The 17,984-nt window shown below is 47.0% G+C and overlaps 1 protein-coding gene and 1 non-coding gene across 2 annotated transcripts in view; both read right to left on the reverse strand.

Annotated features, from left to right (window-relative positions):
- Positions 1 to 4,446: 4,446 nt before the first annotated feature.
- The window catches only part of MFSD4A (major facilitator superfamily domain containing 4A), a 34,090-nt gene continuing 20,552 nt past the window's right edge, over positions 4,447 to 17,984 (reverse strand). Inside the window, 4 exon segments of the mRNA NM_001131772.1 lie at positions 4,447 to 7,264; positions 8,432 to 8,552; positions 9,827 to 9,897; positions 15,383 to 15,530. Coding sequence (NP_001125244.1) covers positions 7,209 to 7,264; positions 8,432 to 8,552; positions 9,827 to 9,897; positions 15,383 to 15,530 — 396 coding nt within the window. The 3' untranslated portion in view covers positions 4,447 to 7,208.
- On the reverse strand, positions 12,492 to 12,598 carry LOC112130997 (U6 spliceosomal RNA). Its single transcript, XR_002913161.1, has one exon. It is a non-coding gene; the product is annotated as a U6 spliceosomal RNA (small nuclear RNA).

The following is a 17,984-nucleotide window of genomic DNA, read 5'->3' on the forward strand; positions in this document are numbered from 1 at the left end:
GTGTGCCTGTAGTCCCAGCTACTCGGGAGGCTGAAGCAGAAGAATCGCTTGAATCCGGGAGGCAGAGGTTGCAGTGAGCTGAGATCACACCACTGCACTGGTGTGATCATGGGTGACAGAGCAAGATCCTATCTCAAAAAAAAAAAAAAAAAAAAAAAAAATTAGAGGCTTTTATCTAGCCCTTGTAAAAAGCAATTTAGACTTCACTTAGCAAATGAAATTAGGCTTTTTTAGAATTGGATCAAAATAATATACACAAGGGAAAGTGGGTTGTTTTGTTTTGAGACAGAGTTTTGCTCTTGTTGCCCAGGCTGGAGTGCAATAGCGCGATCTCGGCTTGCTGCAACCTCGGCTTGCTGCAACCTCTGCCTCCTGGGTTCAAGCGATTCTCCTGCCTCAGCCTCCCGAGTAGCTGGGATTACAGGCATGCGCCACCACACCCGGCTAATTTTGTATTTTTAGTAGAGACAGGGTTTCTCCATGTTGGTCAGGCTGGTCTGGAACTCCTGACCTCAGGTGGTCCGCCCGCTTTGGCCTCGCAAAGTGCTGGGATTACAGGCGTGAGCCACCACACCCAGCCCAAAAGTGGGGTTTATAGGTGGCAAAATGACAGCAGAGAGCTGTTTCGTATCTCTAAATGAAAGTCACAGGAGGATAGAGTGACAGATTATTCTGGGACAAAGGGGGCAGTTCACTACCCTGCTGAAATGGGTGAAATGTCACTTTGGTTGGTGGGTCAGTCAGCATGTGGAGCACAGCGAGGACTACTGCATGCTCCTAACACACTGCTCTCAGAGTATCACCTGCGACAGTAGTCCCACGAGGCAAAATCAGTTTGGGAAATAGGTTCTTCACGGAAATTCAAAAGGGATTTCAGAACATAAAAAGTGCCAAGTCCTTCAGTTAAAAAGCCTGTTTAGGCTGGGCGCGGTGGCTCATGCCTGTAATCCCAGCACTTTGGGAGGCTGAGGCAGGTGGATCACGAGATCAGGAGATGGAGACCATCCTGGCTAACACGATGAAACCCCATCTCTACTAAAAATACAAAAAATTAGCTGGGCGTGGTGGCGGGCGCCTGGAGTCCCAGCTACTTGGGAGGCTGAGGCAGGAGAATGGCGTGAACCCAGGAGGTAGAGCTTGCAGTGAGCCAAGATCATGCCACTGCACTCCAGCCTGGGCGGTAAAGCGAGACTGTCTCAAACAAACAAAAAGCCTGTTTAAGTCACCACTGTTTTCTAACCTTTCTGACTGTTGACACTTCTTTTGAGAAGCCTACCTGTTTTGCAAGCACTTTCTGTGTTTTATAGGTGCATTTAATGACAAACTAATACCCTAATATTGGGTAATTTTCCAGGGTTGGCATTATCAGGTAGGAGATAATAATTAACAGATGATTTCACATTGATTGTCGCTACAAAACACTGTACTAACTGGACGACCAACCCCCTGTAACTGCAGGGAGTCTATGAAAGTGACTTCATTTTATTAAATGAAACAGGAGTGGGCTGGGTGCAGTGGCTCACACCTGTAATCCCAGCACTTTGGGAGGCCGAGACAGGCAGATCACCGGAGGTCAGGAGTTGGAGACTAGCCTGACCAACAGGTGAAATCCTGTCTCTACTAAAAATACAAAACTGGCTGGGCGTGGTGGTGCGTGCCTGTAATCCCAGCTACTAGGGAGGCTGAAACAGGAGAATTGCTTGAACCCGGGAGGCAGAGGTTGCAGTGAGCCAAGATCACGCCATTGCACTCCAGTCTGGGCAATGAGAGTGAAACTCCGTCTCAAAAAAAAAGCAAACTCAAAACAGCTGTGCCAGTCAACCGACAAGCATTGGTGTTAAGAAGTCCATTGGATGGTTCCCATGTTTTTTGTTTTGTTTTGGGGTCAGCCTTGCTGTCACCCAGGCTGAAGTGCAGTGGCACAGTTGTGGCTCACTGCAGCCTCAAACTTAAGGGCTCAAATGATCCTCCCACCTTGGCCTCCCAAAGCAGTGAGATTACAGGCATGAGCCACCACCGTATGTTTTGAATATGTCACCATAATTAACCAAAACTACCTTCTTTGGTCAAGGTCATACTGCCTTACATGTTGCCAGATCTGGTGGTTGACATTCGGTGTTCATTGGACCTCTTGGCAGCACTGATTACTTAACTCCTTCTTGAGATATGCTTCATGTGCCCTCCAGGAAACCACATTTTCTCCTGAACTTTCTGTTTCTCTGGCTTCTCTCATGTGCTCTGCTGGGACTTGTTCTTTTTCTAAAACTCTAGATGTTGAAGAATCCCAGGGCTCAATCTGTCCATCTCTACATTCACTCCCTAGCTTGTGTCATTTTAGTCCCATGACTTTAAATACTTTATGTGACCACAAAATTTGTATCTTCAGCCTTGACTTCTCTTTCAAACTCTAGACTTCTATATCTAACAGCCTTCTTGACATCCAAGATTGCATCATAAGATGATCATGTCCAAAACAGAACTCTGAATGTCTCCCCACGGCCTTCCAGAGTTAAATGGCTTCATCATGTACCCAGTTACTTAGGTCAGATTCCTTCAGGTCATCCTTGATTCTTTTTTTGTTTGTTTTGAGACGGAGTTTCACTCTTGTCACCCAGGCTGGTGTGCAATGGCATGATCTCACTTCACTGCAACCTCTGCCTCCCAGGTTCAACCGATTCTCCTGCCTCAGCCTCCCGAGTAGTTGGGATTACAGGCACCTGCCACCACACCCAGCTAATTTTTGTATTTTTAGTAGAGACAGGGTTTTGCCATGTTAGCCAGTCTGGTCTCGAACTCCTGACCTCAGGTGATCCATCTGCCTTGGCCTCCCAAAGTGCTGGGATTACAGGAGTGAGCCACCATTCCCGGCCCATCCTTGATTCTTACCTTTCTCACCTTACACCCAATCCATCAGCAAATTCTGTCAGTTTCACCTTCAAAATATTGCTTGAATCCAATCACTTTCACCACTTCCGTTGCAATCTACATTTCCAAGCCACCATTATTTCTTCAGTCTATTGCAGTGGTACCCAGGTGGTCTTCCCAATTCCATGCTTGCCCCACAGTCTCTTTTCCATAGTAACCAGTGATACTTTAGATATGTAAATCAGATCGTGTTGCTTGCCTGCTCACAACTCTCCCAGTCGTCTTACATCACTCAAAAAAACCTCTACACATACCATGGCTTGTATGATCCGGCCTCTAGCAACCACTCCCACTTGTTCCGTGTGACTCTTCCTCACTGCAGTTGAGCCACACACCAGCCTACTTGCTGTTCCTCCAATACCATAAGCATATTCCAGCCTAAGGCTCTTGTACTTGCTGTGCCCCCTGCCTGATAGGATGTTTTCACGTACTTGGATAGCTTGATCCCACGTATCATTTAGTTTTCTACACAAATAGGACCTCCTTAGAAAGGCCTTCCAGAGCATCTTTTTTTTTTTTTTTTGAGACAGAGCCTCACCCTGTCACCCAGGCTGGAGTGCAATGGCACGATCTCAGCTTACTGTAACCTCCACCTCCCGGGTTCAAGCAATTCTCCCACCTCAGCCTCCCCAGTAGCTGGGATTACAGATTACAGGTGTGCACCACCACGCCCAGCTAAATTTTGTATTTTTAGTAGAGACAGGGTTTTGCCATGTTGGCCAGGCTGGTCTTGAACTCCTGATCTCAGGTGATCTGCCTGCCTCAGCCTCCCAAAGTGTTGAGATTACAGGCATGAGCCACTGTGCCTGGCCCCAGGGCATCTCTTGACATTCCCTATTCCCATTCCATATTCCCTGTGTGTTTCTTTATGGTGCTACATTACCCCCACCCTGTGGCATGTTACGTGTAGTATTTGTTTTCTGTCTGCATGTCTTCACCTGCGGTATAATCCCTGTGAGGCAGGGACTTCTGTCTCAGTCACCACTGTATGTCTGTACCTAGATTAGTGCCTTGAACACAGCAGGTGCTTAACAAATCCTTTTTGACTGAATAAATGAAATTCACTCTAAAAGAACTCTATGTCACTGTGTCTTCTTTTAGTGAACCCGATGTGCCTGATGGGTTAGATTTCCATATACAAGTAGCAGAGAAAAATCTGGGAACAGGGTGATTCCACAGGATTCTGAAATGTCCAAATTCCTGAAAGGAAAATGAGGAAGAAAGTCCTACTTGTGTAACTGAGAAGCGTGTGGTGTAAGAATCGACCTGCCTTTTCCTTATTCTGATTTTATGTAATAGGGAATAGTGGCACTTAGCCCTGCTATGAGAGTTTATTTATTTATTTATTTTTCTTTTTTAAAAAAATTCAGTTTCCCTTGTGAGACAGTTTTCTTTCTTCTAAAATATAAGCCATATTAACTTATAGTATGAGAGAGACCTGCCTCTGGGGAACATCAGGCCATTTGTTTCTGAGGTTATACAAGAGGATCAATTGTTCTTCATAATGGATAACACACTTAATAAGTTTAAATATTTTATTTTAGGAAAGGTACTCTTAGATTTGTGTTAATGTTGTTTTCTGTATTAACAAATTAGTCACAATCAACTTCGATATAGCCATTGATTCTTCTTTCTAAATCTGTATAAAAAGGATATTTTCTTGAAAAACCACAAGAAAAATACAACTGCTTTTTCATTGCCCAGGTCAGTTACTCGCTGCAGTCAGACTGCATTTAAATTAGACCGGCATCTAATACTTTTGAGTATTTACAAACATAATTAAAACTATACTCCTAGACCACCAGCTTTCAAAAAAGTTGGATCTGCTTGACTTGCAATAAATATGTACCAAACATGAATAATTTCTAAGCTGCTTATGAGGAGGTTTTAAAAATTACTAACATTTACTAAGCAGTTTCTGTGTCAGGCATATTGTGAGTGCTTTATACAAATTCACTTAATTTTTTCAGAATTCCTTTGAGGTAGGGTAGGTACTTTTAGAAATGCCATTTTATGGCCAGGCGTGGTGGCTCAAGCCTGTAATCCCAGCACTTTGGGAGGTCGAGGCGGGCAGATCATGATGTCAGGAGATCGAGACCATCCTGGCTAATCTGGTGAAACCTCGTCTCTACTAAAAATACAAAAAAATTAGCCGGGCGTGGTGGTGGGTGCCTGTAGTCCCAGCTACTCGGGAGGCTGAGGCAGGAGAATGGCGTGAACCCGGGAGGCGGAGCTTGCAGTGAGCCGAGATCGCGCACTGCACTCCAGCCTGGGCGACAGAGCAAGACTCCGTCTCAAAAAGAAAAAAAAAAAAAAAAAAGCCATTTTACATGTGAAAAGTGAGGTTGGAAGAGCCTCAGTAACCTGCCCAGGGCCACACAACTAGAAGGTGAGCCAGCGCTTGAGCCGTTTCTCTTTCCAGCCAGGTTCTCAGCACTCAGCTGTGCTGCTGGTGGTCACAGCTGGCTGACTGGACCAGGAAGAACCTTTTAGTGTCAGGCGTGTGAATCACAGCACTTAGGACAGGTTACCGAGAACCATGATCACTTAATTTTTATATTTATACATGTACATTTGTATATACATAGAGAAAGTGCAGGCAAAACCATTATACAGTTACTCTGATAGCCATTTGCTGCTGCCAGCATTCTCAGGACTGATCCCTGTCTAAGCTGGCAAGTTTACATTCTCCTTGTATCACTACAGGATTTGCTCTGGACAGGAGCTGTCTAACTCCTCAACAAATCCTGCTTTCAGTCTACTACTGCACAGCTTGAATTGTTCAGTAGGCTCAGCTTTTTGTGAAAGAAAAGGCCTTGCCATGGTATAAAGAGTTTTTTTCCCTCTATAAAAGATGTAAAATTTTTGGCTGGGTGCAGTGGCTCACGCCTGTAATCCCAGCACTTTGGGAGGCTGAGGCGGGCAGAACATGAGGTCAGGAGATCGAGACCATCCTGGCTAACACGGTGAAATCCCGTCTCTACTAAAAATACAAAAAATTAGTTGTGCGTGATGGCATGTGCTTGTAGTCCCAGCTACTCGGGAGGCTGAGGCAGGAGAATTGCTTGAAACTGGGAGGCGGAGGTTGCAGTGAGCCGAGATCACGCCACTGCATTCCAGCCTGGCAACAGAGTGAGACTCCGTCTCAAAAACAAAAATAAAAACAAGATGTAAAATTTTCATTAGGTATTTTCAGAAAGTCTTAGTGCTGTTTCTATACCTTTTATATGCTAGTCAATGTCAGTAGAGAAAAATGGAACATCCATTTCATTCTCCCGGGTGATTTCTGGACCAGTTAGCCTTGATTACTAGCAGTGGTATGCTGGTAAATGTTTAACCACTGGCTCTCTGGGATCTGTAGCTTTTGCCAGTGTCCATGGTAATACTCCCACCTGGCTGATTTCAAGCTACCAACATGCTATCACCAAGAGTGGGGTTGAGACAAGGTGCACAGTAGCACACCATCATATATAGTAATTCCACCACACAGGTACCATGGACGTAAATTACCTCAAGAGCATCAAGATAAAATTAGGAAGTGATATGCTTTGAATATTTATTACCTTTGTTTTAAATGTAATTGATTTAATTATAAGTTTGTATGATTTGATTTTTAATAAAGGCTGCATTTAATAACCAGCTGTCAAAATGAAAATTTTACAATCAGCTTTTCTAAGTTGGTATGAGCTAGCTTAGCATACCACTACATTAGTATACCAAAGAGGGCAAGATTCAACTTTTCCTTTTGGTGTTTGAGAATATAGATAAGCTATTAATGTCTGCAGCAGGAATTTAAGGGACTTTGGACTATTAAGTGAAAAGCACAAAAATCCTTTGAGCATGCCAGGGAATAACTTGCAGCTTGTTTTGCTTAAATTGAAATATATCTACATATAGCAATGATCATGGAGCTTTACAATTTCAACCTATTTTTACAAACTTCAATGAAGAATGATCTCAAACCCAGAGTATGGTCCATGCATGAGGTGACAAATGGAGTGAAGCGCGTGGCTGTCTCCTTCCTTCCCATCTGGGTATCTGGACAGCTCTTACCAACAGTCCAAACCAGGGAAGAAGATAACTTGAGAAGCCAGGTAAACTTCTAATGATTTTGACCAGGTACCAGGACTCAATTTAATTTCCTCTACCCAACCAAGTTTTAGTGGAGAAGACTTGAATAGTCATTGAGAGAGCGCCTCCACCACCACCCAGCTTTCTGAAACAGTATGGTCGTGCTGGTGATCAAGAGGCTGAAAGTCTCCTCTTGCCTCCTTCACCCAGTTTTACCTCTGGTAGCTCTCAGAGTTTTCCATTCCAATTGATCTGTCTTGGGTAGGAACTACAAAAGAAAAACAAAACAAACAGGTAGCATGTTTCAGCAGCTCTGGTGAGTTGCAGCGATGATTCATTCTGAGAGCTTACCCAGGCTGTTTGTTTCTCTGCCATTCTGTAGTTCTAGAGGGAACAAAGTGAAAAGTCAGACCCCCTAGTTCTGGCGAACAGTTGGTGGAGGCAGTTTCCTGAGACTACTGTCTAGGGCTTGAGGAATGTGTCTGTCTCCCATGAATAAGGAGCCCATTAAGCGTTATTCATTTAATATTCAGCAAATATTAATTGAATGTAGGTCTTAAATGAAACTCTGCACTGTGTGCAACCAGTACTGCTGTCTCAGAAGTGAGGCTATAGTTAGTGCTGTTTTGGGGGCCACCTTTCCTTCTGGGCCTTTGTACTGAGCGTTTAGAGCGTAGATATGTTCACCCACTGACAGTGGATGGTGAATGCCTGTTCCATTAGTCTTTTTGTGATGATTTTGCTTTTTATAGAGAGGACAAAGTCTCCGCCTGGACACCTTCTCTTAAGAACTGGCTTTGCACACAGCCGATGCAGTCCCTGGGCACTTTGAAAGCAGTGGGCAAAAGGGCAGGTAAGGACTCAGGGTTATGAAAATAGCTTTGGGACTCCCCCTGCCTGGGGTCTCTAGAAGGGAGACTATTCTTAGGAGGTGTCTCTGCCCTGAAGGAGCCTTTCTTTGCTACTTGGCCTGAAGGACTTCTTTTTGAAAAAAAGATTTGGACTAGAATCAAAATCCTGAACTGCAAAGAGATGGCCAATTAGGCCATTGGGCTGAGTTCCAGCCAAGGAGTCGGGCTCTGCCTTTCAGTTCCCTGAGCAGGCTGGAAAGAGATTGTTGGCTCATGGTTCCATGGCATGGTGGGATGCAGGAAGCCAAGTTCACAATCCATGCCCCTCTGCTAATGGACAAACCATGAGTCAGCCGACCCAGCTCTCGCCTATCTTAAGAGTCCAGCGCAGGCAATCGTATGGAAAGTAGGAAGAGAGGAAAAGGAAGCTGTAGAAAAATAAACATTTCCTTGCATTTTTCTTGGAACAGAGCAGCGTTTCTGGCACGTTAAGATCCATAGCATCTCCCGCTCCCCCGCCCCCCCGCCCCCCTGACCCCGGCTCTGTTTTCCTCCTCTTGTGTAGAAACAGATTCTTTCCTTACCTGATGGGAGTCCAGGGTGCATCCTGTGGAAAAACAGGAGCAAGATATAGAAGGTAAAAGCCAGACAACCAAAGATCACGCCACAGACCAGGAAACTATAGCTGCCCTGAGCCTGGAATATCTGCCAAAGGGGAAAACACAGAGAGACAGACCATTAAAACTTAACGTGGAAGGTGTTTCAGAGGAAGCAGCCTTCTCCATCCTTGGCTGGTTTTTCAACTAAGTTGAGGCCCGTCACACCAAGAGATGGAATCACGGGGAGGAGGGAGGCCTTGGCCTTGTTTCAAGTTGATGTGTCTGGAGAAGGCAGAAGCCCTGCTCTAAGGCAGGACTGGACCTGGTGACCCCCTGCAGTCCCTTGCAGCTCTGTGTTCTGGAACCTTCTGACAATCTCTATCATCACTGAAACTCCAGTCATACTAGGTGTTTCTATACCCATAAGCCCTAACCAGAACTTTGCAAAGGATATATTGTTTTAATCTTTTATTATGAGAATTTAAAACATGTTAAAGTAGTATATGGAGCTCCAATGAACCCATCACTCCACTTTAGCAGTCAGCACCGGTTTCATCGGTGGCCTTGCACTTCTTTTCTGCACTAGGTTACACTAAAGCAAGTCCCAGATGTCACATCATTTCAATGAGGAGGGTATGGTGAGATGCAGCTCTTCCCCTCCCTCCAGCAGGGCAAAAGAGGAAAGGAGAATGGAGTCACAATGAGGGAGATTTTGGAGGCTGAAAGATCTAGATGTGAGGTCCTCTCTGTCAGCTTCTAGAAGTGCGACTGACCTAGGGCAAGTTGCCAAATTCTTCTGAGTTTCCGTATCCTCTGTTGTAAAAAGGGGAATAATGTCTACATTATAGTATTCAATAAAAAGTAGATGTTAGGTTTTATTTTTTTTTCCTGGTGAATAAATGAAACATGGGTAGATTTGAATAGAACTGGAAGAGTTGGCCCTCTCGGTCAGGGCAGGAGTTGAGCAGGAAGCTGGGCCCTCTGCAGGGCGGCCAGAGGCTGTGAGAGGTGGGGTAGGGAGTGGTGGGTTCCGAAGGGATGGAAAAAGAACTCTGACTGCAGTTCCAACCCATCTCAGGCTCTGAGAGCTAAACAGCATTCCCACGGGCCCCCTCTGGCCCTGCTCCCAGACATGGCTTGTGTTTGCTTTGGACTTTTCCATGCATCCGTTCACATCTCCAGATCCCACATATGGAGGCTCAGCTCTCAGGGCTGGCTTGGAAACGGAAACAGGTAACAACGGCACAGGGGGCCCTGCTGGCTTTGCTGGAGACTCAGGAAAGGGACAGTTTGAGTTCAGAAGGCGGCTATCTGCACCTTCTCACCTGTCAGAGGAGTGCTCCCCAAATGCTCCCCTCTCCCTTACAGGTCCCCACATACCGAACCAACCAGCATCTGCAGCACCATCTCGCCAACTCCTGCCCCTGTCACCAGCACTGTGGTTGCACAGCCTAACAAAAAGAGAAGGTTTGGTTTGGTAAAAGCAAGTTAAGGAGACAGAAGTCAGCATTACAGTCCAGGTTGCTGGCCAGGCACAGTGGCATATGCATTTTGGAAGGCACATCCCAGTACTTTAGGAGTCAGAAGTGGGAGGATCTCTTGAGGCCAGGAGTTCAAGACCAGTCTGGGCAATATCACAAGACTTGGTCTCTACAAAAAGTAAAATTTAAAAAAATTAACTGGGCATGGTGGTGTGCACCTGTAGTCCCAGCTACTTGGGAGGCTAAGGTAGGAGGATCCCTTGAGCCCATGAGTTGGAGGCTGCAGTGAGCCATGATTGCACCACTGCACTCCAGCCTGGGTGACAGAGTGAGACCCTGTCAAAAAACAAAACAAAACAAAACAACAAAAAACCTAGGTTGCTTCTGGGAAACAACCTGGCATGGCGGAAAGGACTGCTTTGGATTTCTCAGACATGAGCTTGTAACTTTGCTTTGGGAATGTCTAGGTCTGTCATTTTGTCCTTTCCTTGTTCTGAAACCTTCAATTGCTCATCACTATCTCAGGGTAAATCCCATCTTGCTTAGCCCTGGCATTCAGCGACATTCCCATTCTGACTGCTACCTACCTCTCCAGAAAGATTTCCTGATATCCTGAAGCTAGCCCTCTGGTGCAGGAAGACTAGTGTCTTCGCTGTCCTGGCATTGCACTGACCAGCCACATGCCCTGATAGTCTGGCAGTGTGGCGCAGACCTTCAGAGCCCAAGCTTCAGAGTCAGACTTGGGTTCCAAGCCCAGGTTGTCACCTACTAGCCATGTGACCTTAGACAAGTTCTCTAACTTCTCTAGGCCTTGGTTTCCTTCTCTGTAAGATAAGCATCACACCTCCTTCACAGAGTTACCGTGTGGGTAACTCTGATGTAAGACATGCCAAGAGCCCGGCATAGGACTGGCACACAGTAAACTCAAAACCAGCCCAACTCTCTGCGCAAGCCCTTCAGCACTGCCTTCAGGATGAAGGCCAAGGACTTTCAAGTGGTTTGCAGGGCCCTTTAGACTCTGCCCCTGCTAACGGCTCAGGCTTTTCTCTCCCCCTCCACCCTCCATACTCTCACCTCCAGGCTCCAACACACACCTTCACTCCCCACTGAACATTCCTCCTCCTCCTCTTTTCTGGTAAATTATCATTCATCTTTTTTTTTTTTTTGAGACAGTCTTGCTCTGTCACCCAGGCTGGAGTACAGTGCCTCAGCCTCCCAAGAAGCTGGGATTATAGGCATACACCACCACACCCGGCTAATTTTTGTATTTTTAGTAGACATGGGGTTCCACCATGTTGGCCAGCTGGTTCCCATTCATCTTTTAGGTCCTAGTTTAGACTTCCATCAGTAATGTTCCTCCCTGGTCCCCATGCCTGGATGGGTTGCTTCTCTGTGCTGTGATATCACCCTGTACCTGCTCTCACCACACTGTCTGTTGACCAGCTAGCCCTCCCCACTAGGCTGGAAGCCCAGGAGAGGATGGCCATGCCTTGTCATATAGATCACTGGCAAAAACCAGTGCCTGTTAGTAGCACAGCAGCTAACACATAGTAGACACTATTTTTTTTTAATAAAATGGTTGTCATCATTGTCTACTCTGGACTTCACATTCCTTCTAGCTCGTTCAGTCTCGCTTATGTTCAGACTTGTCTCTGTGCCTTTGCTCTCATTCTGTTCACTGCCCCACCCTGTCCAGGAAGGCCTTTCCATTTTCCTCTCTGCTTTTCTAGATTCTGGGCCAGCTCACATCCCATCCCCTCTATGAAGCTACTTTTATTTAAATCAACACTGCCCCCTCACTCCCTTCCCTGAATTCCAGTAGCACCCATCTGTCCGTTCCACTCATTTGTTTAAAAAACTGAGGACCACTGGGTTCTATGCTAACCACTGAGGATGATCAGGTGAATACTAAGATTTAACAAGACATTGAGTGCATGTGAGCCAGCTTTGATGCTAAGTCAAAAGCTTTACATTTTTTCTGATGCACAAAACAATCCTAAAAGGCAGGTATTTGCATCCTCATTTTACAGATGAGAAAATTGAGGCTCAGAGAGGGGAAGGAAGTGAAACTGCACAAGGTCATAAAGCCAGTAACTCTGGAGGCAGGACTGCCAGGTGTGCTATTGCCTGCACAGCCCATGCTCTTACCCTTGTCCCTTGGTAGGGTCATGTTGTCTAGGAGAAGAAGCAGATAACATAGGTACAAAAGTCTTGAGATGGGTCAAACATGAGAGACGGGGGCAACGTCAAAGGACACAAAGGGGAGGCACACCTTTCCAGTGGGGATCAGAGGAGCTTCCTGGAGGGGGACGCTTCCTGGAGTTGGGTCTGGAAGGAAGAGCAGGAAGATAAAGGGGCGAGATGGAGCAGGGAGGACTTTCCAGGCAGAGGGTTCACCACGTGCCAAAGTAGGGAGGTACAGAACAGTGTTTGTGCCATCAGGGAAAAGCATGTAATTGGTGGCTAGGATGCAGGTTTGGAGGGGAAGCAAGGAGAGAGAAGTCTGGAGAGAAAGATGCTCCATAGGTAGATCTGGAGGTTGTGATCAGCTCTGTTTTCTGTTTTTTTCTGGGGAACACTTCACACATTTGCATGTCATCCTTGAACAGGGGCCATGCTCATCATCTCTGTGTTGGTCCAATTTTAGTACATGTGCTGCTGAAGTAAGCACAGCCCTGTTTTACCATGTGGAGGGTGGCTTAGTACATGGTCCTCACCTCTAGCTGCACATTAGAATCACCCAGCAGTTCTGGACCAGTTGCATCAGACTCAGAGGTAAGGCCCAGTCACTGGGTTTTGGTACCAGAGCTCCAGGTGATTTTAATGTTCAGCCAGCTGGGTTAGATGGAGGCAAGACTGAAGACAAGGAGACAAGCCAAGACCCATCAAAGAAGGGATGGAGGTGATTAGAACTTGGAAAAACCTGGGTACCATTAACTAGTCCAAGCAGGTCAATGAAGATAAAGACATTAAATCAGGCAGGGACAGTAAGAAATGAAGAGGATGGATTTGAGTGATCATTTGCAGGCAGAATCAATCAATATCACTTCTTTTTTTTTTTTTTTTTTTTGAGACGGAGTCTTGCTCTGTCACCCAGGCTGGAGTGCAATCTCAGCTCACTGCAACCTCCGCCTCTCGGGTTCAAGCGATTCTCCTGCCTCAGCCTCCCAAGTAGCTGGGATTACAGGCGCCCGCCACCACGCCTAGCTAATTTTTGTATTTTTAGTAGAGATGGGGTTTCACCGTGTTAGCCAGGCTGGTCCCAAATTCCTGACTTCAAGTGATCCACCTGCCTCAGCCTCCCAAAGTGCTGGGATTACAGGCATGAGCCACTGCACCCGGCCTCACTTACCATTATTAAACTCTAACATTTGTTGATCACTTAAAACTCTTGAGTTGTACTGTGTGACATGTGATGGCTACCTTATTTCATTACTTCACTGATTCCCTTGAGGCTTGGAGACTGATGGGTGAGGGAGGAGTCTGAGGGCTCCTGGGCCCTCGCCCGTGGGAGCTGGGTGCGTGGCTGTCCTGTTGTTAGGACAAGCTGCAGGGAGAGGCTGTGTTTCCCTGGCCATGTCCCGTGGGACCCAGCATGATGTCCTGAGTAGCAGAAAGATGGGTGAGTGATGGGCTGCCTGGATGATGACTAGCTGATGCATTTTCTGCCCTCAGTTTTCACCATGGCCAGGATCTCTTCAGAGTCATGATTCAATGGAATTTATACCAGGTGTGCCCTGATTTGGGGGTGTTTCTCAGATGATGTGTAGTACCCCCACTCAGAGGAGCCAGAAGCCAAAGAAACTCAGATACACTTGATTCTCTAATCCATTCTCTCACAGGAATTGTCTTCTAAACTGCAAATATTAAACAGCGCAGAGAATGGTCTCACAAGCTCAGAAGGGATCTGGGAGGAAATGAACTGCTAAGAGGGTTATTTTCAGCTACTTTCACTTACTGCTTTAAACTGTGCTTCTATTGTTTGAGGTTTTTGCAGTGAGCACATACGACTTATATAATAAAAAAAATTCCATTTTGAAAACAAAACAAAAAGTGTGCAGGTTTATCATAGAAAAGATTTTATTCCTAACGACTGATGGTGATGTTATGTGCTAAAATTGTCTAGGGCTTATCCTTCGATTTCAAGGATCCAGGCTGTGGATAACTGCTGAGTGCAGCTCTAACTGCCCTGACTCTCCCTGTACACCAACTTCCCCCACTCTTCTCTAAAGAAATCGCCCCTCTTTTTTTTTTTTTTTTTTTTTTTCTGAGACAGAATCTCGCTCTGTCGCCCAGGCTGGAGTGCAGTGGCACAATCTCGGCTCACTGCAAGCTCCGCCTCCCAGGTTCACGCCATTCTCCTGCCTCAGCCTCCCGAGTAGCTGGGACTACAGGCACCCGCCACCATGCCTGGCTAATTTTTTTGTATTTTTAGTAGAGACGGGTTTTCACCGTGTTAGCCAGGATGGTCTCGATCTCCTGACCTCGTGATCCGCCTGCCTTGGCCTCCCAAAGTGCTGGGATTACAGGCGTGAGCCACCCCACCCGGCCTGAAATCGCTCATCTTAATGCTGGTTTTCCAGCCTCTAGTGCGTCTCTGGTGATGTTCAAAACATAATTATTTTAAATTAACTCATTAAAAAAGAGATCTTTGCTATAGGCACTTGGGAGGCTAGGGAAAGGGGAGGGAGATTAGTCGAGAGAATTAAGAGATTTCTGACATCAAAGAGGCTGTGTGACTCCTGAAACCAGATCAGTGTTCTAATCCTCCACGTTTCTAACAACATCCACCACAGCCACAAGGCAGGCACGTACTGTTACTGAAAATTAGGTTACAAAATGCTTTTCCTATGCCATAACTTCTCCTGTGCATCTTTGCTTTTCTTTGAACTTGGCATTTCCAGCACATGCATATCGCACAAAATGTCAGCTGCAGGTCAGCAGACGTTACGATGGGGACAAAGCAGATGGAAAAAAGCTTAACTGCTTCTCTGTGGCCTGCAGTCCCATCATTACGGGGATCATTCTGAATGGAGGGAGCCCTGCGGGTCAGAACCACCCCCGCTGTGGGCCTGCTCCCGCCGAAGTCAGGAGGGAGGCGTTCATTTCTCCAGGGAGCTAGGGCAGCATTCTCACTGGGAGATGGTGCTGGCCTAGAAGAGCACAGGGGAACATCACACACCGGGGACTGTTGTGGGGTGGGGGGAGGGGGGAGGGATAGCATTAGGAGATATACCTAATGCTAAATGACGAGTTGATGGGTGCAGCACACCAACATGGCACATGTATACATATGTAACAAACCTGCACGTTGTGCACATGTACCCTAAAACTTAAAGTATAATAATAATAAAATTAAAAAAAAAAAAAAAAAAAAAGAGCACAGAGAGACAGGGCAGACCGAGGCGGCGGCGCCCAGCTAGAGCGCGCCTCCTGGCTCGGGCCCGGCCCTCACCTTTGTACTGCAGCGAGTCCTCGGTGTAGGCCAGCATGCTGGGGAAGGTGCTGCTGAGAAACAGGCCCAGGCTTGCCGTCCCCACGAACAGGAAGACGACGTTGTAGGAGAAAATAAGCAGCACCAGGAACGTCACCACCACGCCAACCTGTCGCGGCAGAGGTGGAGGCGGTTAGGAATTGCGAAAAGCTGAGCATCGGTGGTGAGGAACCGCCGGGAGTCGGCGTCTCCTGACTTGGCGTTTCCTCTCTAGCCCAAGGAGCCCAGCTGTGTGACCCGCGCGCCACCCCGTGGACCAGGCGGGAACCGCAGTGTTCCAGGGACCGTTCTGACATCCGGAAGGAAGCGTGGAAAGGAGACCCCCACCTAGACATCTTCCCACCTAGACATCTCCCCTAACAGCTACGGTACACGCTGCATAAGCGTTTGGGGACTGAGGACTACCTGTCCCCAAGGTCTTATCTGTAACCGCGGGAACTCCACCCAAGCCAATTTCATCAGCTCTCTCTGCCCTGCCAGCCCTGGGGGTAGGAGAGTCTGTTTCTTTGTGAGAAGCTGCTTCTCTTCTCCTGAAAGCCAAGAGTGCACAGACAGGAAGCCATCAGATAGCAGGGGAAAAGGGGTGATGGCGGCAGGGTCCCATCCTCTGGGAATCCTAGCCAGCCACCCAGGGAGAGAGGGTCAGTGGCTGTGGTAGTCAGCTTGGCACTCTCAGATTTGGCTCAGATTCCCATGGGCAGATGCTAACCTATGGTTGGAGACCCAGAAATCTTTCTTTTCTTTTCTTTTCGTTTTTTTGAGAGAGAGGGTCTCACTCTGTTGCCCAAGTTGGAGGGCAGTGGTGCAATCTCAGCTCACTGCAGCCTCGACCTACAGGGCTCAAGCGTTCCTCCCACCTCAGCCTCCTGAGTAGCTGGGACCTCAGGCATGTGCCACCACGCCTGCTAATTTTCTGTATTTTTAGTAGACAAAGGGTTCGCCATGTTGCCCAGGCTGGTCTTGAACTCCTGGGCTCAAGCAATCCATCTGCCTCAGCTTCCCAAAGTGTTGGGATTACAGGCATGAGCCCCCATGCCCGGCCAAATCTTTCTAGTTCAGTAAAGGTCTCTGTCGCACAGGCATGTTTTTGTTAACATAACCATATTTCTAAGTTCTTTAAACACGTTTTTATGTCTGCATTGAGTCACTTCTATGCAAGTGTATCTGGGAATAAACCCAGGCAGCACAAGATTTGGGGTCAGAAGACCCAGGTGGAAGTCCCGATGTGTTTTTTACCAGCTGTGGAACCCGGAAGTAGTTGATTGCTCTGATTCTTAACTTCCTAATCTGCAAAATAGGAGTAGTTACAAAAGCCACACTAAAGAGTGGTGGTGAAATAATACAAGTGAAGGGGCTCTGTAGACTGTGGTGCTTCAGACAAATATGAGTCCTAGTGTTTCTCTGTGGGCTTTTCTTAGACGTCTCAGGAGATAAGGATCTTCTATAGCAGCCTATGGCTTTGAGGTAAAAATCTCCTGGATGAAGACATCCGTTTCTTAAAAAAGTAAGTACAAACTATAGAGCTAGGCAAGAAATCTCATCCAGCTCCCAACCCCTCCACTTCTGGGCATGCAGAAAGGAAAGACTTTCAGAGTTGGGAGCCGATCCTGGGAGAGTTGCTCCAATTGGAAAATCAAAGCTGGTGCTCCTAATCCTTGAGGCCTTTACGCTCCTCTAGCAGCCCTTCCGTCTCTGCCACAGGATCTGTTAGGTGGAAGGTGTTCTCGAGGCTCAGAGGCCTTACCCAGACAGACTTCCTCCCCTGGGGAGGGATCAGCCACAAAACAGTGGCTGAAGGAGAGAAACATATTCCCTTCACAATGGAAATGGAAAGACAAAAGACTTCTTTCATGCAGTAAAAATATGAAAGTCATAGCATAATTATGGTTCCAAAGGTCATGTCTTTCTTTGGCGAGGAACATGGTCCCTGAGATCCATTTGTTTCTTGCTTTCCCCTCTGTTCACTCTCTCAATGTTGGGGTGGCCCAGGATTCTATTCTGGCTCTTCCATATCCGCAGTGCCCTGCTCCATGTTTTACCTGCCTCTACAGCAGGCATGCTTATATCTATCCCTCTAGCCATGAGCTGTGTCCAGGACTCCGGACTTGTACCTAAAGCTGCCCCTTGGATATAGTCAGTCCCTGGATGACTAACCATGTGGCCCAAACTGGACTTTTAATTTCCTCTGCCAATCCTACTCCTGCTCACATCAAGTGAGGGCATCCCAGTCATGCAGTTGCTTAAGTCCTGTGTCTAAGGTCCTTGATTCCCCCCTTTCCTTACCTCCCACACCTGGGTCAGCAACAAGTCCTGTCCACACCATCTCAAAAAACATGTTCGATCCTTGTACTGCTCCAGATCCATCCAGGCCACCCCATCCCAGCCGCCTCCCTCTTGTGCCTGGACTACAATAACAGACAGTCCGTGTTTGACTCTTGCCAGCTACAGTCTGTTATTCCACACTGGAGGGCACTTTTAAAATGCAGTGCAAGTGGCTAGAGATGGTGGCTCCTGTCTAATTCTACCACTTTGGTAGGCTGAGGCAGGAAGGATCGCTTGGGCC

This window comes from Pongo abelii, chromosome 1, assembly GCF_028885655.2.
Source record: "Pongo abelii isolate AG06213 chromosome 1, NHGRI_mPonAbe1-v2.0_pri, whole genome shotgun sequence".
NCBI classification, from domain to species: domain Eukaryota; kingdom Metazoa; phylum Chordata; class Mammalia; order Primates; family Hominidae; genus Pongo; species Pongo abelii.